General features: G+C 36.9%; 1 protein-coding gene across 4 annotated transcripts in view; it reads right to left on the reverse strand.

Annotated features, from left to right (window-relative positions):
• Positions 1–25,128, reverse strand: part of LOC306849204 (GRIP1-associated protein 1-like) — a 46,568-nt gene that overhangs the window by 11,938 nt on the left and 9,502 nt on the right. The window contains exons 13-27 of one of the 4 annotated variants that reach the window (XM_079384072.1): positions 24,984–25,083; positions 24,630–24,707; positions 21,938–22,030; positions 20,596–20,730; positions 20,211–20,306; positions 19,182–19,394; positions 18,988–19,101; positions 18,458–18,535; positions 17,438–17,533; positions 16,114–16,170; positions 13,429–13,528; positions 11,093–11,113; positions 10,260–10,393; positions 9,223–9,339; positions 7,944–8,037 (exon numbers count right to left, since the gene is read on the reverse strand). In XM_079384072.1, the coding sequence (XP_079240198.1) occupies positions 7,944–8,037; positions 9,223–9,339; positions 10,260–10,393; positions 11,093–11,113; positions 13,429–13,528; positions 16,114–16,170; positions 17,438–17,533; positions 18,458–18,535; positions 18,988–19,101; positions 19,182–19,394; positions 20,211–20,306; positions 20,596–20,730; positions 21,938–22,030; positions 24,630–24,707; positions 24,984–25,083 (1,526 nt within the window). The remainder of the gene's footprint in view (positions 1–7,943; positions 8,038–9,222; positions 9,340–10,259; positions 10,394–11,092; positions 11,114–13,428; positions 13,529–16,113; positions 16,171–17,437; positions 17,534–18,457; positions 18,536–18,987; positions 19,102–19,181; positions 19,395–20,210; positions 20,307–20,595; positions 20,731–21,937; positions 22,031–24,629; positions 24,708–24,983; positions 25,084–25,128) is intronic. The other 3 variants (XM_079384073.1, XM_079384074.1, XM_079384075.1) reach the window with 3 other exon arrangements.

Consider the following 25,128-nt stretch of genomic DNA (forward strand, 5'->3'; position numbering starts at 1 on the left):
TACGTCAGAACAGTGCTGAGGTCACAGCCTGCAGAGAACGAAGTGGGACTTGACAGGGTTGTGTAACATTAGGAATTGAATCGAAAATGCCTTTTAAATTCCAATTCAGTTAATGACTATGGAATTTAATTTAGGTAGCAATCAATTTTGAATGTAGGAAAGTAGAATTAAAATGACCTGAAATTGAAAGGAAACTATGGTCAGAATTGAACAGAATTGGACGAGACAAATTTTAAATGTTACAACAATTTTAGAAAAAGCTTTAAAAGACTTGAAATGAAAGACTTGAAATTAAACCGAAGGATTAGAGATGTAACGATTCACTCAACTCACAATGCTATTGATAGTTTTCACGTGACGTCACACCCTTATAGGAACACCCACCTGGTGGGCAAAACGAAGCTTTGTTCCACTGACTGACAGTTATTTTTACGCAGTTTGCATTAAGTAGCAATGTAGTAAAATGCAGATATTAAAAGGCGAAATTCAGTAAACACCTTTTTGATGATGTATATTTTGTACAGGCAAGCAGATGAAGCCAGAATATAAACGCAATGTGCGAAGTTTCACGTTAAATGGTTTCCCTTCGAAAACCATTATAAGGAAAACACTGAACCATTAAGCAGATTAGATTAGATTTTAAAGGATAGTTCACCCAAAAATGCAAATTCTGTCATTAACTACTCACCTTCATGTTGTTCCAAACCCACAAAACTTTTTTTCATCTTCAGAACACAAATTAAGATATTTTGGATGAAATCCGAGAGCTTTCTGACACTCCATAGACAGCAACGCAACTACCACGCTCAAATTAATAGTAGTAAGCACATCATTGTAATAGTCCATGTGGCATCAGTGGTTCAACCGTAATTTTATGAAGCTACAAGAATACTTTCTGTGCACAAAGAAAACAAAAAAATGGCATTATTCAACAATTTCTTCTCTTCTGTGTCAGTCTTTGATACGTGTTCACAATTATGCAGGGTCAGAGGAAGCTCTTGGATTTCATCAAAAATATCTTAATTGGTGTTCCGAAGATGAACAACAAGGTTTGGAACAAAATGAGGGTGAGTAATTACTGACAGAATTCTACTTTTTGGGTGAACTAATTTAATTCAAATTCTAACTCACGAATTTGACAGTCAAATTTTGCACAACTCTGGTACTTAATAGTAGATGTAGAACGAAAATCACCAACGGCATGTGAGAAGAAAAAGATAACTAAACATAGTTACAGTGGATTATGACACCAACCAGAGCTTGGCCTTGAAGAACGTCCTCTTCAGGCTTTGAAGCACCAATGCAAGATAACAGCAAGCATACAATTACCATGTGAATCCGACAGAAATGCTGGCCACTACTTAGCAAGCCTCATTGGGAATCTCCTCAGGCCGGTGCAGGAGTCAGCAGTCTTGAATCAGTCAAACTGGCAGATCCTGCACAGCGGCTGCAACCTCTCAGCCATCTCTCACTGGAGACACAACGCTTAACTGAAACCTCTGCCAGGGGGAGAACAGGCAATTTAATCTCGACAACTTCCTGTTTGCAGCCATGTGTTATTTCCAGTTACAGATGTAACCCCTTCTTTCGAGGGATCTGTGTGGATATCGATGATCTGTTCTTCACATATTTGTTCTTGCAACCTCGGCAAGCAGAGTGCCCATTAGCACCCACTCCCGGTGGTGTAATTCGCTCTAAAGTGGACCAAATTTGCTTGTAGAGGGAAGAAAAATAATTCTGCTGTGACTCACATTCACTCCCATTATCTCAGTGGGTTTTGGAGCTATAGGGCACACGATAAGGATAGTTTCTTCCTTAAATGATGCAGCAGGAAGAAGCTGGAGTACACTGAGAGGTTAGCTTACTTCACGCTTCGGTAGAGGCCTAAAACAGGGTGCAAGTAGGCAGGCAGAGGGTTTCCAGACTGCAGTGGAGTCTCACCCCAGTTGACTTCTTCCAGCAGCACTTAGCCGGAGCAAAGGCTGTGCACACATGACTGCGGCATGTTGCTGAATGTCTGGTTAGTGGAGGCTGCGCAAATAAACCATCCTACAGCTGTCTTACATCACACATGTGCTGAGCGCTACAGAAAAACATTCATATTGCCTACCGCTACTTAACAGATGACATTTTCAGCATTTGTCCTAACGACTATGGGATGATCCTAGGCTTGTATTGCCAGGAGCATGTGCCCTGAAATACTGCAGAGTTGTGGGACTGATTTGTGTAATGTCACAGGCCAAACGTTTGGGAAAACTGTTGTGCCTTTTACAATCCGCAGAATCTTCTAGGCAATCCCCGCTTTGACTGAAAGAATGCTGCGGAAAGATCTGGCAAGTAAAGGGTCAACAATACCCCCAAGGTGGCATACATATGAGCCGCTTCCTGACTTGCCATTTCCTCAACAAACTGGTGATATCTGAAACGGGTACTGACTGAAACATTCGTATATATTTGCCCACTGCTGCTTAATGGTTGCAATTTTCAGGATTTGTCTTGACGAATACGGAATTATCCTGGGGTTCGTGGGACTGATGCAATGTTGCACGTCAGACATCTGGGATAACTCGTGTCTTTTACAATTCACAGCACCTTCTATACAATACCCACTTGGAAGGGAGGAATACTGCAGAAAGTTCTGGCAAGTGAAGGGTCAACAATACCCCCAAGGGGGAATATATCTGGCTTATCTGAGGTGCTTCCTGATTTGCCATTTCCTCACACTGGCGACAACAGAAACCGCTACTGACTCAAAAAGGCAACGTCTGAGATAAAATATCGCACTGTTTCATTTGTTATATCACTGGCATGAATTTACGGCGAGCCGCACTGGTGTAAGGATAAAATAAAGGGAGGGGAGAGAGGACGGAGGAGAGGAGACAAGAGGGGTGCTCAGTCTTTCTGCTGCATTATTGAGGATGAGTGTTGGGTTCGCTGAGGCATGTCAGCATTCTGAATCATTTACATCCTGCTAATGTCAGCTCTCATCTAGTGCTGCTACCCTCTGCATCCTTTCTTCATTTTTCTATGGAGTCTCCACCTCCCCATTTTTTACATCTCCCCGGGTCTATCCTCAATTATTGTAGGAGATGAAGGATCGTTTCCAATGCTATTCAGAAAGACTATCCTGGTTAGACTTGAACCAGATGGAAACGGTTAAACAGGAGAATAGCTGCCACATTAAAAATCACATTGGGCTGCGATGAATAGTATAAATGGAATATGGGCACATACATCAGATTCTTTCAGAGTTTATACTGATTTTAATACTAAAACACTGTTACCAAACAATCTTCTCAACCTTCACCTCTCTACGGATATCTGTAATGGGCAAAAAAGTGTCTTTACATGAACACGCTTGTTTTGTAAGCTCTCCCGACACCCCAAAGAAGCAGAGATCTTAAACTTTTATAGCACAATATTTACAATTAGACGGCACCAGCCTTAATGGAATCTAGTCTGCCATTAAATGTTAAATCAGTCAGGCATGAAATTAAAACAGGAAAACACACGGGGAGGGAAAGACAGGAAGACGCAACATCACCACCTCCACTCTGTTCATAGGGAAACACAAGAGGAGCCTTGCTTTAAATGAGGCAAAAAAAAAGTTTGAAATGATAATCACAGACTCTTTATGTTGTTGCAGCTTCCAGGATACAGATAAGCTGCAAGCAAATATGTATATTATGTATTTGCCATTTAGAAACAGATAGACCAGTAGCTTAATTAAGATTCTGCCCGTCTAGCTCAGAAATCTTCAAGGCTATGATGTCACAACCTCAAGCTCATTAACATACAACCCACCTTAGTATTCAGCTACTTTACTCGGGCTGCAGAAAAATGGTATGAACTACTCAGGTTATTCAATCAGATTTAATTTACATATACAAAGTCTTAAAAGGTGCAACAACAGCCCATTCAATTCAAAAGGGTCATAGAGAAGGTGGAAATCGGTCATGTGACACTGCAATACTTGACAAACATCATAATGGACTGCAGATGGATAGTCTCTCGTAGACTAATGGATAGTCTCGTGTAACCAGCATCACGTTTCGGGGTGTGGAAATGTCGCCACAATAACAGATCAGTGTGTAAAACTCTCGGACGTATTTGAAAGATTCTATGCCGCAAACTTAAAATATTTCACATACTTTTGAAAATCCAGCGTTTAGTTGATCCTGATAAACTTTCGTCATGAAAGTTGTAAACACGACGGCTTTCTTCTTTCGTGAGGGGGTTTGACGTCACGGCATCTTTGTTTCCAGGCGGAACATTAAAGAATGCGACACACACGTCTCCTGAAAATCCTGTATAATCTAACCAATCCGATGACGACTTCGAAACTCCTGAAGTGTTTCCACTTTTGTGTGCCGTATGCATCAGACGTTTAGCCAACGGTCCATGGGCGTGACGTCTGAGGCTGAGACTAGGTGGATGGTAACACTTTACATTAAGATCAGGAAATACACAATGTTCATTTATAAACTTTTTTTTTTTTTTTGGCAAATTCATGTTTGTTTATAATATGCTGGCTAATGGCAATTTATACTGAACAAACCTTTCTACAGATAAACATGCATCCCAGGACATTGTGTGTATGATTTTAACTATCTTGTATAGTGTCTCTTGCATTGTATTTTGTTTTATGCATGCTTTATGAGTGAAGTACTAGTTAATGTAACCCCACCTCCTACCAAATTAATGCTCATTTGATGACGCACACTTTGGTGTACACCACCTCCTCATAGAATGCCAGGTGTGTGTAATTTAATCAAAGTATAGACTACCAGAGCCTTTCGAACCATGCTCTCAGACAAAGGGTCATAAACCCCCCCAATATGTGTGTGTGTGTGTGTGTGTGTGTGTGTATATATATATATATTAGGGCTGCACAATTAATCGAATTTCAAATCGCGATTACGATTATGGATGCCACGATTACATAATCATTCAAAGCCGCAATTACAAAAATAAATAAACAATTAAAAATGCCCACTTGCATTATTCTGTGTGCTTAAGAGGTGTTTGCAGCGCGGGGTTTAACAAACTCAAACACACTGGATAAAAGACATTTTATCTAACTGATAGTCGTTGTCATTCTGCTGTGCATGATAGATATGTTAAACGCCAAACGTGTCAAAAGTGGAACAAAATAGCGGTACTCGTATGAACTGCGCGTCATACTGACCTTTAATCCGCTTCGCCTCAAAAGAAAACAGCACAGCGCGAGCTTAGAGCATATGCGTTTATTACAGTGACCAGTCGCGATCACGCGCTAAACAATGCTGTGAAAGTACAAATTACATCTTTAATTTAAACTAGTTTAAAGCCAATAAATCGGAGCTGTATTCCAATCAACGCTGACGCAGAAAGCAGCAACAACGATCCAGTTAGAAGACGTTTCAATCCACAAATCACCCACATTTACCATAGTTTTACTGTAGTAACACTAACGGTCACAATGGTACGGTGGCAGAAAAGTAAGATATTCATATTGAGTATTATTATATTATTAATATACTAATTATGTTATAAGAGTAATGGAATATTATAACATTATTGTGTTATCAGTTGATGTGGATTTGTAATTGACAATGTCTTTAGGCTACTGTTTTTCAATGCAAACTCCATAGAAACCATATAGTTAGGCTACTTTTTTACCATGGTAATGAGGTGCTGTACTTTTGGTTATGTATAAAAGATGAGGCTGTTACAGTTTTCACCATGGTACTGTCAAATGTACATCTGCATCCCAAATCAAGCTCCTGTTCTAATGTGCATTTCTAAGAGACAAAACTTGTAATATTACATGTTCAGTGCTGGTGCCACTGCTCTCAAATGTTAGTCTGGAGCCCTGATAATATAAATTGTACTGTAAAATGTTACTGTAATTTGAAATTTCGTCTGTTTAATTGTAAATGAAATATATAGCTTTAGTAAACATTTTTTCTTTTAGTTTTAGTATAACATTATTATACCACGCATAATTTTACCCTTTTTTTGTATAAAGAAAAAAACAAACAATGTATAGTTGGCATTTGAGGCTCAATGCTATAGCAAAGCAATAAAAGTTGAGGAAGAGTGTTTTCAGCCTTTTTTAAATATATATTTTATATAAAAATATGGCATGCAGCTTCAAACAATGGCATAAATTCCCTGCTAGCAACAAAGTCAATTTAACGATTTCGATCTTGTTACATGCTCTGAGTAGTACTGAACCTTAAAAAAAAGGGTATTTCTCTTACTCTGGAAATTAAGATTTCTTTGAATTCATAAATAATCAATACTAAGCGTTCACCAGACGACCTGGTCAATTGATTATACTTTAAATTCTGCTTTATCAAGCTAATTCTTTTAACTTATCCAAATATTATAATTAATTATAAAGAGTTATTATTAATTTATTCCCACTTAAGCTAATTTGCAACAATACAGTACAACTTGAAATGTTAAAATGTATTAGTATTAAGATGGATTAATAAAAGTATTATTCATTGTTAGCTCATGATGCATTAAGCAATATTAACTAATTGAAACGTAAGTGTCACAAATATACAAATATAAAACTTTATACAAGTCTAACTTTTACATAAATCTAAAACTTCTGTTGGTGAACTAAGGATGGGCTTCCAGTTTAAGGCTCTATGGCAGTTGAAAAGTACCAGTGCTATTTTCTCAGGAGACTGAAATGTTTTTTTACAAGATCTTTGAGAGTTTGAGTGCAGAAATCCAGTACTTTAGACCAAGCTTCTATGAGAGAATCCCTGCCAATATTATTGAGTTTGACTGTTTTCATGCACACAAGCAAACCAAGCTGTCAAAAGTTGCTCCGGGTGGTTCCAAATAAAAAAAAACGGTCATGATGTGTCAGAACAGTTTATATTCTGTTCTGAGTTTATATCAAAGTTAAGCTACTGACCAGTCCGTCACTACAGAAAATTGTACAACCATCCGTTTCAGAAAGACATGTGGCACTCAATGTTCTTGTTAAGTAACTAAAATAAAAGAATATGAAATATAATATTCGTTAACTGAAATAAAATAAAATATAAATATTACATGAAAACTGTAAACTTAAATGAGAAATGCCTTGGCAGCCAAATGAAACAAAATATGTTTGTTGAAATTAGTGTCTGTAGCAAACAAACTTTTGCTCTGCCTCGAGGGATCTTGTACTAAGATCCCTCGAAATGTACCCCAAGACTATTTATAAGATGCTTCCTCATATCTTGCCATTACATTTAGCACTGTCACATTCTACTGCCAGAACACAAATAACTATTGATTAATCATGAATACAAATGAACCCCAGTAATGATATTCTCACCAAATTATTTTATTAATCACCAAAGCAAAAACTACTGCAACTAGATAGAAAGAGACCCAATCTGTTCTTGAGGTCAGTTTATGTTCACTTAAAGTATAAACAGACAGATAACAAGGGATTGTTTCATTCCAATCCATTAAAAAGCAACATAAGAATAAAACACAGTAGTCTGCACTCATATCTCCCTTGCATTACAAAAAAAAAGTGTAATATTATTTTCAGCTGCAAAGTGCTTTTTCAAAGAATACCTAAGAACTGTAGTTGCACCAAAATAGTAGCATTATAAATAGGACCAATAAAACATTTAGCTGTGCTTTATGCAAGTATGAGAGCAGATATAAAAATAGAACAAAAAGCACTGTACAATAAAAGAGGAAAATTGGATCTCTGTATCATTCTAAAGAACCCTTCATTTTTAACAAACCTGTACTATTGAATAGTGTAGGGTCTTTATCCGTGCTGACAACCACATGCTTGATATTCCTTAGAATAAAAGCACAATCTGTATCACCTATCACCTGACCTCATCTGTAAACCTAAACATCAGGTGCTTTCAGCAAACAAGCACGCCTGAGGCTGTGAACAATGACAAAGAAGGTGAGAGAAAGCCTCTTACCTCTTCGGCTGTCCATGACGTACATCTCAATAATGGCACTCTTTTTACAGATGTCATCGGCCATTGAGGCGCAGCTGACCTCCAAGTGTTTCACCTGAACAGAGAGCACAAAGATAAGATCTGCAATAAACTGCCACACACACTTAAGTGTGATAAACCTGATACGAAAGCACACAGGTGTGGACACTGCCACTGGCAAAGTTTAGTCAATATCATGCAATATTCATTCATTTTAGTCAATTTTGCTATAAATTAATCTCACAACGATGTTAGTCTATTTAATTTGACTGAAAAGACATTATTTCAGCAACATAAATAAATTATCTTTATGATAATGTGAAAAAAAATTAAGAGTGTGTATTGAGTCTGTAAGATTTTTTAATGTTTTTGAAAGAAGTCTTTTCTGCTCATCAAGGCTGCATTTATTTGATCAAAAGTACAGTAAAGATAATATTGTGAAATATTATTTTGACTTAAAATAACAGTATTTGTATTGGAATATATTTTAAAATGTATTTTGAAACTGAATTTTCAGCACCATTACTCCAGTCTTCAATGTCACATGATGCTTCAGAAATCATTCTAATATGATAATTTGCTTCAAGAAACATTTCATATTTTGATCAAAGGTGAAAATAGCGTTGCTTAATTCGAAATTTCAAAAGAATTGCATTCACTTGAAAATTTTCTAAAAGTTCATCCTTGATTCATCCTTGATGAGTAAAAGTATTAGTTTCTTTGAAAATGTTATTTTTTGACTATTCCCAAACTTCAATGGTAGTGCATCTGACTGAAAAAAATTATTATTTACTATATAAATAGATTACATTAATAATTGAAATTTATTTAATATTATTTTAAACACACATCAAACATCAATTTAAACAAATGCATCAACTATTTAATATTTAATCTTAAGGTTACAAATTTAAACAACATTCATATGACGACATTCTGTGAGTTATGAAATAACATGTTTGAGCTTACGGTATTACGTCTCTTTGAAGCAGAAAGGGTGATGAAACTTGTCAAAGCCCTAACTACATATTTCCATTCCAATAGTTACTAACCAAGACCGATCGATTAAAATGTGAAACATCAATACCTGCATGCATATTTCATGACCAGAGACACAATTCAGCACTTACAGCCCCCTATGGAACACACAGCAGAACTGCCCGGATGAGGGTTTGGTGCAGTACTGCAAACCTGGGCTGTTCCACAAGAGTTCAACTCTTCCTAGTAACATGAGACTATAATAATGGTTAAAACGTCATACCTTCTCCTCTAGCATCCACTTCTCCTGCTGGACCTCGGCAAGTCTCTGGAAGAGCTCACTGACCTCGTCATCCGAAAGGTCAGCAGGACGCTGGGACTGAGGGCTGCTGGTGTTGGACTGTGGAAAGAGTAACAAAACGTCACTGAAACATCTCTTTTATTTATTTTTTTTTACTTAGATATGCCGAAAAAAACAGCTAATACCAACATGAATGTTTTAGCAATGGGGTTAAAAACAGCATTCACTGTACTGACAAAAACACTGTATTTACTAAACTTGTTATATGTTTCACAGAAGCCAAAAAGTCATCGGGTTGTTATTATTAACTAAAGCTATTAAAAATAATTTTGGATAATTGAAATGAAGCTGAAATAAAATAAAATACTAAGGGCCAGATTTACTATCAGCTATTCTGTCCCTCAGTGTGTTTCAGGGCATTTCAAGGAGCTTGAGACGATCCAATCAAATGAAAGTCGACTTGTCCCAGAGACGCTCACCGTCCCGTGTGTACTATTTTCGTCCCATGAGTCTCATTTTCCCCTCTGGCTTAAAGACAATGAACTTCCCTTACTGAAGGTTGATGACAATTCTCCTTAAACATATCTCAAACATGCCTGATATGCATTATGTTTCAAATCGATGGCATAAAATGGGAGTCTGTGCTTTGATAAATACTTTTGAAAGTCAACTAGAGGATTCATGACTGAAGCATCATTCATGTCTGTAGCACAAACGTTGAGGTACGAGTTGCATGATGAAGTTTAAAACTTCATAGCTTTAGCAAACGCACCTCAAAGTTTCTCTTTTTCTACACCAAACCACACTCATGTCCCTCAAGATAGTCCAGCATGTCACGACAACCATTATTTTCTCCCCCGTTTCTTCACAGGAACAGTGTATTTATGGAATTTACACTCTACAGGAGTTTATTAATAGCTTCTAGGAGGAGGAAATGCTCCTGGGAGCCGGAGAAAAAGAAGCGTCAACTGTGGCGACAGTATTTGCAAGGGTCATTGGTCCCCAGTGGGCAGCTCTACCTTATTGGTGCTGGGAGCCGAAGCCCCTTCTTTCATGATTTCTCTGTAGCTGAAGGAGGAGATGCTACTGCTGTCACCAGTTTGCTGCGTACGGCTCGGTGAACTGATCTCAGACAACACCAGCTCCTCCAGACCTGTAAATACATACATGACGCAAAAAAGAGGAATATTTTAAGAGCATAAATCACCAAGCGCTGCAGGTGCGCTAGAAAACAGCAACTTCACTCAGTAAGTTTAAGCATACTAGCTTGCTGTCAGGACGAGCCTTCATGCAAAACAGAAATACCAGCATCAATTTCTAACATGCTGGTAAGTATAAAACCATAAGAAATAAACATGCACTGAGAAGAACTGGTCACAAATGCACTAAACAGCACACACACATGAAAGGCTGGCAAGTTGCTTTTAACTATATGTTAATGAGTTATTTTGTAGCACCTAATATTAAGCATGTCTCATGTTTAGGGCAACTTGGATTGTGCTTATTTACTGCAGCATCTCACTCTACATCATGTTTCAGAAGCTTTTAAAGCATCAATGCATGTTGACATGAATGGTATTGTCTCATTTCATATCTTGTTTGAAAATACAATCAATATATCATCCAGTCCTAGTAACTAAAAAACAGCAGTTTCCAGAAACAGGTAACCGTTAATATGATCAACAACTAGTTACTGCAAGGCAATTATTAGTAGGCAGCAATATCAGTACACTGCAGTCTACAGAGAGTAAGTACATAGGTCAACAAACATGGAAACACTACTGGAGTAATCTATACTAGCACTAGGCATGCTAATATACAGGCTATTTAGCAGAACTTCATCCATTAATACCTGCACTCACGGACAGAGAATCTACAAGGTAAACAATTCACAGAAGTTAAAAGCCATCCATTTTATGTAACTTTTCATTGTATGCAATACACTAATGTTCAAAAGTTTGTGTCAGTATTGAGCAAGGACAAATTAAATTGATCAAAAGCGACAAAGACATTTATAATCTTACAAAACATTACATTTCAAATAAATGCTGATTATTTTGACTATTAAAAAAAACCCTGAAAAAAATTACAGTGAACATAAAAATATAAAGCAGCAGTTTTCAACGAGAAGAAACGTTTCTTAAGCAGCACATCAGTATACTAGAATCATATTTCATTTACAGTACAAAAGACTTTTCTTTATTTCAAATAAATGCTGTTCTTTTCTTGAAAAAAAATGCATCATGGTTTCCACAGAAAAGTGAAGTGTGAAGTGACATACTGCCAAGTATGGTGACCCATACTCGGAATTCGTGCTCTGCATTTAACCCATCCAACGTGCACACACACAGCAGTGAACACACACACACACCGTGAACACACACCCGGAGCAGTGGGCAGCCATTTATGCTGCGGCGCCCGGGGAGCAGTTGGGGGTTCTGTGCCTTGCTCAAGGGCACCTCAGTCGTGGTATTGAGGGTGGAGAGAGCGCTGGACATTCACTCCCCCCACCTACAATCCCTGCCGGCCCGAGACTCGAACCCGCAACCTTTGGATTACGAGTCCGACTCTCTAACCATTCCTTGATTTACAGATTGCATAAAACTTGAGGAAAAAAAACAATAATATGTAATAAATAACTATAATGTTATATTATTCAAAAGCAAAAAGTATGCATAAATAGTATAATTAAAAGCTGTCGATTTTACCCATTATTTGTGTGCTATATGTTTTCAGCTTAGCAGCATGCTAAATCATCCTCCATTGGAATCAACTTGTGAGTTGAGTCACTTTTGGAGTTTCCATTTCATTTAGGATGCTCCCTTTGAAGGTAGTTTATTCAGATAGTAGCATGCTCACTAGGTATTTGAACAGAGCTTTAAATGCTGCTTTTAAAAAAAGAAAATTATAAATAGAACACAAAGAACTCTAAATTGATTGGGCCAGTAAACCAAAACACATGCTGAAATCTCTTTGAGAAAGTGTGTGTGGACTTTCAGACCCTTCTGGACATTTGACAAAGATAAAGCTCCCTACTTTAAAATGTCTGATTCTAAACTTTCTGTAGAGCAACCATTAAACATTTAGTATACTTTAAATTATAAATGGCTCAAAAGAGGAGTGCCCTGGCACTGCCAACAATCTACAGAGAGCAAATGCACGTATGCATGGATCTGTAGCACATTTTTAGAGGGGCTCCATCAAATATTTACAGCACCCGCCTCTCCCTCCTTGTTGTGTGTGAGGTCCGTCCCCACAGGAGTTAAAGTTAAGGAACAAACGAATGAATACACCTAAAAAGTTTCTATTAAGTTGAGACACTGTGTATTGATTTTGAGCCAGTATTCGACCACTGGATGTTTGAGTCGCTTATGTGGTCCAAACACTAAAATGTGATTATAAACACCATGGGGCAAAGGTATTATGTCTTGGGTTCTTGTCTTGTCAAAATCACAAAGTTTCCAAGCAGTAAAACCCTTAAGTTTTTTTTAAATTCACACTTAGTAAAAAAGTTCTCAAATAAGACGTGCATTGTGAAAAGCACTATACAAATAAAACTGACTTGATATCATATAAACAGAAAAAGTCCATGAAAAATGTGTTCACAACCCATTTTACTGTATTTCAAATGTTATGTTCAATGAAGAAAAGAAATAGGACGAGTGAAAGCAATTTATCGGATTGTGAAAAGTGAGCCAAAAATCTCAATGATATGAAATAACACCACAGTAATGTGAAAGAAAAACTACATTAATGTAATCTGCCTTCTTGGAAAAACTATTTATAGCCAATGAGCCGATGCAGGAAAGTGAACTGCTCAACATCCCACAGGAACCTGATGCAAGAACAAAGCCGATGGGCTCTTTAGAATTCACTTCAGGTGGTAAGAACACGCTTTGGGTTTGTCTCATTTGTAGCGATTTGCAGTAGGGGCGGAGCCGTCTTCATCTGTTGCCTTATTAATGCACTGCGCCACATATTTACTTACCTGCTTTAAATTTTTCATTCATGCCGCCCATTTGTGATGAAACGGCGACTGCAGAGCCTATCGCAGTTTAAATCACCTGACAGGGTGGTTGACAGCTCTAAAAAGCCCTATTCCATGTACTAACAAATGCTTTATATGATGACAGAGGGGTAGGTCTCAAAATCTTAAGTGTAACATGTAAGGACGGAGAAAGTGTTCACCTGTGCGGGTCTTAGTGTTGGTTAGGATTTCCTGTAGCCGCTCCTGGAGTTTATCGGCTCTTTTTCTCTCTAGATGGAGCTGTCTCTTCAAGTCTTTCAGCTGCAGACATAACATGACAGGCATTATTTTGACGTCTGATGGACATTTAGCAGACTAGACCAGTCTATACAGCTGCCCCAAATGTTTTTGGACACTTTTAAAGGGATAGTTCACCAAAAAATTTAAATTCTGTTCCAATCTTGTATGAATTTTTCTTTATTCTGCTGAACACAAAAAACATTTTGAAGAATGCGTGTAAAAAAACAGTTGAAACCCCCAAAAAATTCTATACCATGGAAGTCAATTTGGATTGTTTGGTAACCCATATTTTTCCAAAATATCTTTTTAATGATTAACAGAAGAAAGAAACCAATACAGGTTTGGAACTGAAACTGGATGGTGAGTAAATGATGACAAATTTTAATTTTTGCATGAACTTTTTTGCATCACTGCATTTTTGCATCACTGCATTACATAGTAAAATAACAAACCAAAAAAAATAAAAAATAAAATAATAATAATAATAATAATAGGGTACGGAAAGTATTTAGACCCCCTTAAATTTTTCACTCTGTTATATTGCAGCCATTTGCTAAAATCATTTAAGTTCTTTTTTTTTTTCCTCGTTAATGTACACACAGCACCCCATATTGACAGAAAAACACAGAATTGTTGACATTTTTGCAGATTTATTAAAAAGAAAAACTGAAATATCACATGGTCCTAAGTATTCAGACCCTTTGCTGTGACACTCATATATTTAACTCAGGTGCTGTCCATTTCTTCGGATCATCCTTGAGATGGTTCTACACCTTCATTTGAGTCCAGCTGTGTTTGATTATACTGACTGGACTTGATTAGGAAAGCCACACACCTGTCTATATAAGACCTTACAGCTCACAGTGCATGTCAGAGCTAATGAGAATCATGAGGTCAAAAAAACTGCCTGAAGAGCTCAGAGACAGAATTGTGGCAAGGCACAGATCTGGCCAAGGTTACAAAAACAATTCTGCTGCACTTAAGGTTCCTAAGAGCACAGTGGCCTCCATAATCCTTAAATGGAAGACGTTTGGGACGACCAGATCCCTTCCTAGAGCTGGCCGTCCGGCCAAACTGAGCTATCTGGGGAGAAGAGCCTTGGTGAGAGAGGTAAAGAAGAACCCAAATATCACTGTGGCTGAGCTCCAGAGATGCAGTCGGGAGATGGGAGAAAGTTGTAGAATGTCAACCATCACTGCAGCCCTCCACCAGTCGGGGCTTTATGGCAGAGTGGCCCGACGGAAGCCTCTCCTCAGTGCAAGACACATGAAAGCCCGCATGGAGTTTGCTAAAAAACACCTGAAGATTCTCTGGTCTGATGAGACCAAGATATAACTTTTTGGCCTTAATTCGAAGCGGTATGTGTGGAGAAAAGCAGGCACTGCTCATCACCTGTCCAATACAGTCCCAACAGTGAAGCATGGTGGTGGCAGCATCATGCTGTGGGGGTGTTTTTCAGCTGCAGGGACAGGACAGCTGGTTGCAATCGAGGGAAAGATGAATGCGGCCAAGTACAGGGATATCCTGGACGAAAACCTTCTCCAGAGTGCTCAGGACCTCAGACTGGGCCGAAGGTTTACCTTCCAACAAGACAATGACCCTAAGCACACAGCTAAAATAACGAAGGAGTGGCTTCACAACAACTCCGTGACTGTTCTTGAATGGCCCAGCCAGAGCCCTGACTTAAACCCAATTGAGCATCTCTGGAGAGACCTAAAAATGGCTGTCCACCAACGTTTACCATCCAACCTGACAGAACTGGAGAGGATCTGCAAGGAGGAATGGCAGAGGATCCCCAAATCCAGGTGTGAAAAACTTGTTGCATCTTTCCCAAAAAGACTCATGGCTGTATTAGATCAAAAGGGTGCTTCTACTAAATACTGAGCAAAGGGTCTGAATACTTAGGACCATGTGATATTTCAGGTTTTCTTTTTTAATAAATCTGCAAAAATGTCAACAATTCTGTGTTTTTCTGTCAATATGGGGTGCTGTGTGTACATTAATGAGGAAAAAAAATTAACTTAAATGATTTTAGCAAATGGGTGCAATATAACAGAGTGAAAAATATAAGGGGGTCTGAATACTTTCCGTACCCACTGTGTGTGTGTATATATATATATATATATATATATATATATAGTATACATAGAGACAACAATTTCACAACCATTTTCCCGCAGTAGCACTACAAAATCCTTTAGTTTTTGTCGGAAGGAAAAGAGATACATTTTGTGGCCAAAATCGCTTTGAGTAAGAAGGAACTTCCCAGAGGGCCTGCATTTGTAACCTAATAAGCAGTGTGACTAAAACAATACCATAGAAAAACTATAACCAAAACTTTATTGAGCTAAAAGTGTGGACAGCTTCTGGAGCTGGAAACACACACACACACAATCAATGAACTGTCAAATGAGATTCTATTGATGAAACGGCTACAGCGTTAATGAAAGCTGATCGACCCTCATCAATGGGAGGTCTGGTTTCAGGTCTGTAGGGCAGAGAGGTGTCCTGCCCATCGCCTGGGACTATTTTAATTCACTTTCTGGGAAATGGAGAGAGGGAAAGCCCTGACTCATCTCTTTCTCCTGGCTGGATTGCCTACTTACCACTGAACTACCTTTTTTCTCCAGGATTCTCTGTCCATCCACTGTATCTTTAATCTCCTGAAATACACACACAAAGGTCATTATAGTTCATCGAATACATCTTTATTTTGAAAAATATTGTCAAATTATTTTCAAATCACTTTTCAGTTTAGTTTGAAATGTTTCATTGACTTACAGTTCAGTCTCTTTCATTTTTATATATTTTAGATAATAAAAAGAACGTCTGAAGAACTTTTCGATATTTCCTCTTTATGCTATTATTATAGTTAATATTTATCATTTAAAAACATTTAAATTAGGACTGTCAAATCAATTAATCACATCCAAATAAAGTTTGTTTAAATAATATGTGTGTGTACACTGTGTATATTTATATGTATAAATATGCGCACACATACATGTATATATTTAAGAAATATTTCTATGTATATAAACACTAACTTTATTTTGGATGCGGTTAATCGCGATTAGTTGATTAGGTTCAGTAAGATTTTTAAAATGTTTTTAAATAGTCTTATATGCTCAAGGCTGCATTTATTTGATCAAAAATACATTAAAAACAGCAACATTGCAAAATGTTATTACAATTCAAAATAACTATTTTCCATTTTAATATATTAGAAATGTAATTTATTCCAGTGATGCAAAGCTGAATTTTGCAGCATTACTCCAGTCTTCAGAAATGTTTTTAATATGCTGATTTAATACTCAAGACGCATTTCTTTTTATTGAAAATAGATGTACTGCTTAATATTTCTGTGGAAACCCGGACACATTTTTTTCGAGATTATTTGATGAATACAAAGCTCAAATAAACAGTATTTATTAGAAATAGAAATCTTTTGTAACATAAGCAATCTTTTTTAATTAATCTTTCAAAAAAAAAAATCTTACTGACCCCCAAAGAGTTGTGCAGTGTACACACAACTTTCAATCTTAGTATTAGTATACAATTACAACCATAACACAAGTAACATCAGAACAAGAGAAGTCCAAATCAACTATCCTAAAAATATTCAGATCAGACGAGGAAACACCAATTTTGCAGCTCTGAAAACTGAACATCCCCCAGGAGCTGCTAGCACCAGATGCTCACACAAAGAACAATCTCATCCTACTGTTGAGTCATGCATCGTTCTTGAGTCACATTTGAAATTACTGGTGAGCTCCAGCAATCACACCCCCATAATATTCTCCATCTGAGTCGTGCCTTATTTAGCATCTTAAAAACACATGGTTCTCATCACGGTGAAGAACAAACGCTCCAGCAGAGCCACTAGGAGACTGACAGAGCGCTACAAAAGAATACATTCTGTTCTCACACCTGTTTGATTTTGCCGATTGTGTTGTTGAGTTCTTCTCTTTCTTTCTGCATCTCCGTCACTTGCTGTTTGACTGCCTCCACCTCTGCAGCTTTAGCCTGAGAAACGGCGGGAAGATACGTTCATTCAAATGCACAGTGGATGAGTTCTGGACAGAATGAGCTGTTTTTACTGTATTTACTTCTTTAATACACAGATTAGTCAGACTTGAAAAGTAGGATGTGATATTACTGGGTTATATAATTAATGCTTATTTGTTTTCAATGCCAGCTTCCATGGCTATTTATATATATATATATATATATATATATATATATATATATATATATATATATATATATATATATATATATATATAGATAGATAGTGGACCCTTTTTTCCAACCATTCTGTGTTTTCTACAACTAAAATATATATAAAAAGTTTCAGCCTAAATAAAATTATTTCCATTGGTTATGTCAGCACAAAAGAAAATTACAAAAGAAAATAAATTCTGTTCTCTAAATCTTTCATCAAAACAACTTCCTCTGCTTCTGAAAGAACTTTTGTTTTGTGCTGACATGGTAAAAAATTATATTAAACGGTAATATCACATCTAGGTGGATAAAATCCCGTCAGGCCAGAGATGGACTGGCCATAGGACTTTATTTGTGGGTCAGGTCAGCAGAATCATAAATTAAATGCAATCAAATGCACTCCATCTACTTCACTGAAAACCAAAATAAATCGTAACTTTTGAGCACCGACAGACGATAAACACATTTCATGCATTTTATATTGTCATTTAAGCTCATTAAGTAAAATTCTATGTCAAGCAATCATCCATCAACTCAATGAGACGTGACAGAATTCTGATGTGTTTCTGAGACTTGAATATGTATGAAGACAACAAACGTGTCATATAGACAAGATCTGCTAAATATAGCTTTACAGCTCATTACTTCATCTGCTTTAGCTGACTGTACTCTGTTAAGTGCAGTCAAACACCAAATGTGTTTTTATGATCACATCCAAAAGTTTACCTCCAGCTGGAGTGTGTGCTCTTTCTGTAAGCGTTGGATCTCTTCTGCATGGTCCAGTTTGTTCTTTTCCATGGTCTCCTGCTCAAACCACAAGCAAATAACACCAATATCAAGTATAAATCACCCATCAGAGAGTGACATTTTTAAGTATTTTTAGTTAAATCTACTAAAAAAATTTCCTTCTTTTTACTAATTGACAGTTTCAAAGTCTATAACTTTCAAATTTGAAATTTGTATTTTACTTTTATATTTCAGACTTTAAAGTTACAGACTATAAAACTGTGAAATGATGACAAGCAGTGCATTTGCGTCAATGGCTCAATTTATTTTATAAGAAACTGAATTCTAACAATAAATCCTCTATAAACGCTCTTCACCATTTGGCATTGTAAAGTCTTTAACACAGTAACGACAAAAACAACACTGACATCATGTGGTCAGAATGATACTGATGTAGCCAGATGTAAACAACAAAAGACAGTTTCCATCTCTGACAGTGTTTTGCAGCGAGAGATGTAAACACACAGCACCTCTGCTTCCTTGAGCCTGCGCTCAAACCAGCCCTTCGTCCCCTCCATGGACTGAACCTGAGCTTTCAACTCCTCCACATACGGCTGAAGACCCTCCAGCTCTTTGGTACGAGCCTGAAAAAAATAATAATAATAATAATTGTGAGGAGAAATTTAGCAGATCGTTTTTTTTTTTTTTCACAAAGGGTCCTCACTCTCTCATCTCGTAGCTGTGAGCGGATCTCCTCTTCTGTGCGGTTCTTCTCCTCGTGGAGGCCGCGGAGCTCCTTCTCATAGCGGCCCCTGATGCTCAGCACTTCCTTCTCATGCTGCAAGCGCACATCGCTGAGCTCCTCTTTGTGCCGTGACTTCTCTTGCGCCATCTCAATGGCCAGTTCATCCAGCATGACCTTACGCTTATCCGCAGTCTGAAAGAACAAGGATAACGTTGAATTACTTCTGATCAGTGTGATATTTATTTTTAAATAAAATGGGGTCATTTTAAAGCAGTCATTACCAAATTTTCTTGATTTTTTCTTAACTTCAACAACTAACAGGTATTTAGACAGACAGAAATCTCAAATCTTCAAAAGAACATTAGATACAAACATGTTGTCTTTCCTAAAGCTGTGTCTGTCAAGTTGCACCCCAAAATCTTTTTTAGCCCGTTTTAGGATATTAGAATTTTTATTGTGGTGTTATTTTCAATAATTAGCAAATTTACTCCAAACTGGCATTACTGTAAGACGAAAAAACAAAAATTTTTAAACTATAAAATATTTATATATCATGGTTCTATTTTTGTGTTGAATTTGATATGGATTTTAAAAAGTGTGTTATATCTAGATAATCTACATTGCTACAGCATGTTCAAGATGGTGGAAAATGATCACTGTAAAACTGTAAAAAAACTGGTTTTGGTGCAAAAACATCACGGTAGATTCTAGAGGGAAGAAAAAAAATAAAAACTGTACAAAAGAACTCCAAAGGTGAATCTTCTGGAGCTCGTTTGTGGCTAAATCCGATTGCAGGTTTTACATTAATAAAGTCATTATGATGGTCAAAAGATCAGAGCATTAACTGATGGAAGAACGAGCAGAGTGAACTGACTCACTAAAGAAGCTTAAATGAAGATAGAGATAGTGAGTGCAGCAAACGTCAAACTACTTTCACCTGCTGCAGTGGGAATTGACTGAATTGTAAAAGGATCAGAAGGTAAAAAGAAGGACTGTTTGTGTCGTCACCTTTCTGGCCTCCTCTAACTCCAGCTGTAGCTTGTCCTTCTCCAGACTCAGTTCAGTGAGCTGCTCCAGAAGTCGACTATTGGCTCGGTTTGACTCCTGATCAGCAAGAAGTAGTCAAATTATTTTTCTGAATGCTCTGAATACAAACGCTAAAACACATATCTTACTTAACTATATTAATGAAAGGCTTTTAAAAACATTTTAATAATTTTTCATCAGAACAGACTTTCTCAATATGCGAAACAATTGACTTTTCTGCAGTGGGTAAGGAAATGTCATATTAACTAATAATATGACAACACAATGATTCTGGACAAAATACAGCATTTTATTTAGAAAAAAAGCCTTTTAACTTGGTTTTTATAGTTAACAGGTGCCAAAACACCTGTAGCTGTGAGTTGAGATCATCTTTCTGCGCCAGGAAGCTCTCCTGCTCCGTGCGTCTCTGCTGAAGCTCTGCATTTAGTGCCAGATTTTGTTCTCTCAGCAAATTCAGTTCCTGAGTCTTTACTGTTTGGATCTGTAAAAAAACACACACACAGTTTCAGATATATACCCCAAAGAACCCAGGACAACTGAATTAAGTCTTATTCAGTCTGAATTCAGCGCATAAGCGAGAAAATGCCAACAGAAGACAAAAGAAGAATTATTTAGGAACAGAAAATACTAGAGAGCAGCTGAGAAATGCCATTCAGCACAGTGCTGAATACAATATAAATCTAAATGTAATCATGAGTGCTTTCAAGCTAAATATGAACCTTCATGCATGATGCAATACACATATTTATGTATGAATGTGTGAACATACATAAAAACACGCAAACAAATAATAAGGCTAAACAAAAACACACATAGACATAAATATATTAATAATAGAAACTTTTTAAAACTGCAGCCTTAGAGTGTTCTTTGGCTTTGATCACATATTTTATAAAGAGTGTCAAATAAATTATTTATACCTATTTAAATATATTTAAACATTAATATTTAAGTATTGCTAACAAAACGATAATGGCTTCGATTCCCAAGGAGTGCATGTACTAATGTAAATATATATACCTTAAATGCACTGTAAGTCATTCTGAAACAAATAAATAAGCATAATGATTTTGGCTGGTGAGCAATAAACTAAAACAGTATTTAAATATGCAGTTTTGAATTTCAGTTTTAAGTTATCACACAGATAACAAGATTTTAAAACAAAACAAGGCAACTCTTTATTTCAAAGTGTCCTTGTTACACATGCTGCATGTACATACTATTATAATAACAACAAATTATGCATAATTACATGCAAGCAACCCTAAGCCAAACCCTAAACCTAACGATATAGTAAGTACATGCTGTTCATTAATATTACTCAGTACTTAAGTGTATAATAACACTGTAACAAGGACACCTTAAAATAAAGTGCAACCCAAAACAATGTAACTTTATGAACCTTCATGAATTCCCTTTTAGATATTGACAATTTTTCAGAGAAGAAATTCTAAGAAAATATGGCATCAAACAAATTGGTGTGAATTGAGAGTGATTAGTCCATTTCTTCAGTTTTTAGTAGTAATATAGGCAGTGGCAATAAAGTTGATAAAAGTGACATTAGTGTGTGTGTATGAACAGTTAATGGTACAAAGAGCATGTGTGTTAGACCAGACACAGTCATTGAGTGAAGGTGATGCAGGAACTGGGGGTGATGAAGGTCGTGATGCTGTATCATGTTCAGGTACCTGTTCTAGGGCTGCTAGATTTGTCCTGAGAGCATCGTTCTCACTCAGCATGCCCTCCACCTGCTCCTGACTGACCGCGCTCTGACACGCTACCTGCAGCTCCGCCCAAACACAAAACCAGCCCACATGACCCAGACAGAGACAGGGACAGGGAGAAACGGACAGAAAGAAAGACAAAAAAAGAAGAAACCAAAATGAAGGATCAAAAGAATAAACAACAAATGAAAGATTGAAATAAAAGAACAAAAGAATAAAGTACAATGAGAAGAAGAGGATATTAATCAAAAAGAAAAAAGAAAATTAATGAAATAAAAAGAATAAAATATGAAAAGTTTAAAAAATAAAACATGAAAAATAACGAATGAAAACCAATAAGGGAATGAACCAAAATATTTATATTAAAAAATAATTAAATAAATCATTGAAAAGGGAAAATTATAAACATTGGGGGGGGGGGGGGGGGGGGGGGGGCAAACAAAAAAATACAGAAGAAAATAAAATAGAAACAAAAAAGCAAGAACAACAAAAACATGACAAAAAGAACGAAAGAAAATAAAAAAAAAATGAGGAAATGAAGCAAAAAAAATCAAATTATTAAAGAAAAAAATTATAATAAAATATTCAAAATATAAACATTTCGAAGAAATACAATATGAAACATGAAAGAAAAAATACAGATAACAGAAAAAAGAATATATGTAAGGGAACATGTACAGACAAAGAAGGAGATGTGATTGATGAAGGAAGACGTGTCCAGCAGCAGCGTGGGATTATAGGGGAAGTGTTGGAGAAGAAGAAGAAGAATAAAGCCCGAGGGGGTGAATGAGAGCAAGAGATGATAAAGAAAGAACGCCCAAAACAAGTGAAAAGAAGAGAGAAGAAAACATGCCGAGTTAGAAAATCCACATCAAACAGAAGCGACCCAGTCAAGCAGTTCTGAATGGAAAAACAGAACAGGGAGGTTCTTCATCCTTATCTGCTTACTGCTCATTAGAGGCAGCTGCTTAATTAAGATTTGTGACCTCACGGAGGAAGTGAAAGACATTTGTGGTTGCAGGGCCTGCAGTAGGGCCGACAGCAGTATAAGAGCGGCCCTTCCCTCGGGGGGCCCCAGTGGAGCGCGTGTGCCCCTAAGCCACCTGCACTGAGCCCCACTAATCCTTAATTACTCAGCTGATCCTGAGCACCATCATCCATAAACGCTCAATTAAACAGGCTGCTCTCTGGGTAATTATAAACTTCACCAACTTCTCCTTAAGCACAAAGAGTTTGCTATCAGCAGAAAGACTGGTGTGTCTTCTGGTTCATATTAAAGGGATAGTTAAACCAAAAATGCATATTCAGTCACTGTTTACTCACCCTTATGTTGCTCCAAACCCATTTGACTAAGTTTATCAAACTTTCTTAAAGTGAAAAAAGGAGACTTTGAAAAATGTTGATACTTGTCTTTTCAACATAAATCAAAAGTGAAGCTCCCCAAAACTAAAAATGATAATAATTTTAAGTCTTCGGAATTCATAATCTTTTTAATTCATATTTGTTGACAATTTTGGCAAATGATGTAATGTTAACTTATTGGCATTCACGAATATTCAAATACGGTGCACTGTAGGTTTAAAGTATTTTAAAATGTAGTTTGTCTTTAAAGCAACCAACATACTAAAATAATACATATACTTTACATAATTTTTCAATTTAATGATAAATATGATTAAAACCCTTCTTAAAAATGGCCATTAATATATTTTCTGAATAATAATGTGGTCTAAAACTATTTAAAAATAGACACTCTATTAAAATGTGTTAAAATTCTTACATAATCACAGATTGGTTTAGTTTGATATTACTCCAGAAGACTTGGAATATAGTACAGAAGTCCTGTGAAGCAGTTTTCTAGTGCTCTTTTGTTATTTTTGGAGCTTAAATACATCTGTCCCCATTCACTTTCATTGTATTCAGAAAAACACCCAGGACAAACTTCTCCTGTTGAGTTTCACAAAAGAAAGAAAGGCATACAGGTTTGGAATAAAATGATGGTGAGTAAACGAGAACGGAGTTGTCCTTTCTGATTGAACTGAATAACTAGCTTTAAGACTACAAAGAGCTTTCTAAGCAAAGCTAAACAGCATTTTACAACAACACTGAAAATACTGATAACAGCTTAAAAAAAAAAAGTGTCAAATTTTCATTATTTGATTTTTTAAGTGGAACAATAAAAACGTAATTGTGCTCCACGCTGATAACAACACCCACGTGAGCCTTTTACGGTTTATTTAATTGAATCTGTAGGACCTATTATCATTAAAATCGTATTCAATTTATTGCAGATTAACTGCTTGCTTTCTTTCATTTATAAACTTGTTAGTAAACAGCAAACCAGCAGATGTGGAAATTGCCGATTAATTCTCTGGAGATGCACTAACGACCATCTGTGATGGAATAAACATTAAAAGAAATGCTAAATGAACATTTTAACCAACTATTAATCTTCTGTATTCTTCCCATTAGTGCTTTTGGCAATGGTTGGAATGGAACATTATCTGCTGTATGTACTGTATAGCTACCACACTGTATACTGTGCAGTATGCAACATTTAAACATTTCAAATGTGGTTGTATGACAACACTTCACTAATTAATTTAATGACTGGTGTCCAGAATATTTCACATTTTTAACCAATCTTGTGCTCTACCTGATCTTTGAGCGCATGGATGGCCATCTCATGCTCTTTCTGTTTACTCTGCAACTGCTCCTTCAGTTCAGTGACGTTCTGAAATCACACACAGGCAGGAAGATTCAATGCATTTTTAGTATGACAGTGATGGATGCAGCAGTGTGTCTACGGTCCATTAATCTCTGCAGATGTGCCTCAGTGCCAGAGTCTGATCCTGAAGCACTGACTACAGTCTTTAGCCCACTCCCAAGGGTTTGCAAATGTTTATCATCGTACTCCCTTAGCGGCTATCCATCAATCGCCCTGGGAGATGTGCAACAAATGGGCTTCAATATTAGGGAATTTGGCAGGGTGGACCTGAGCGGATCTCACCTGGTTGGCGGCCATTAAATCTGTCTGCAATTTCTGCACACGAAGGTTTATGGATTTGAGATCCTCCTCTTTCCTCTGTTGGATCTCATCAATTTTAGTCCTGTGGAAACAAATGCATCATATGCTATGAGGGGTTTGATGTGAC

The sequence above is a fragment of the Barbus barbus genome (assembly GCF_936440315.1).
Source record: "Barbus barbus genome assembly, chromosome: 29".
Classification (NCBI taxonomy): Eukaryota; Metazoa; Chordata; class Actinopteri; order Cypriniformes; family Cyprinidae; genus Barbus; species Barbus barbus.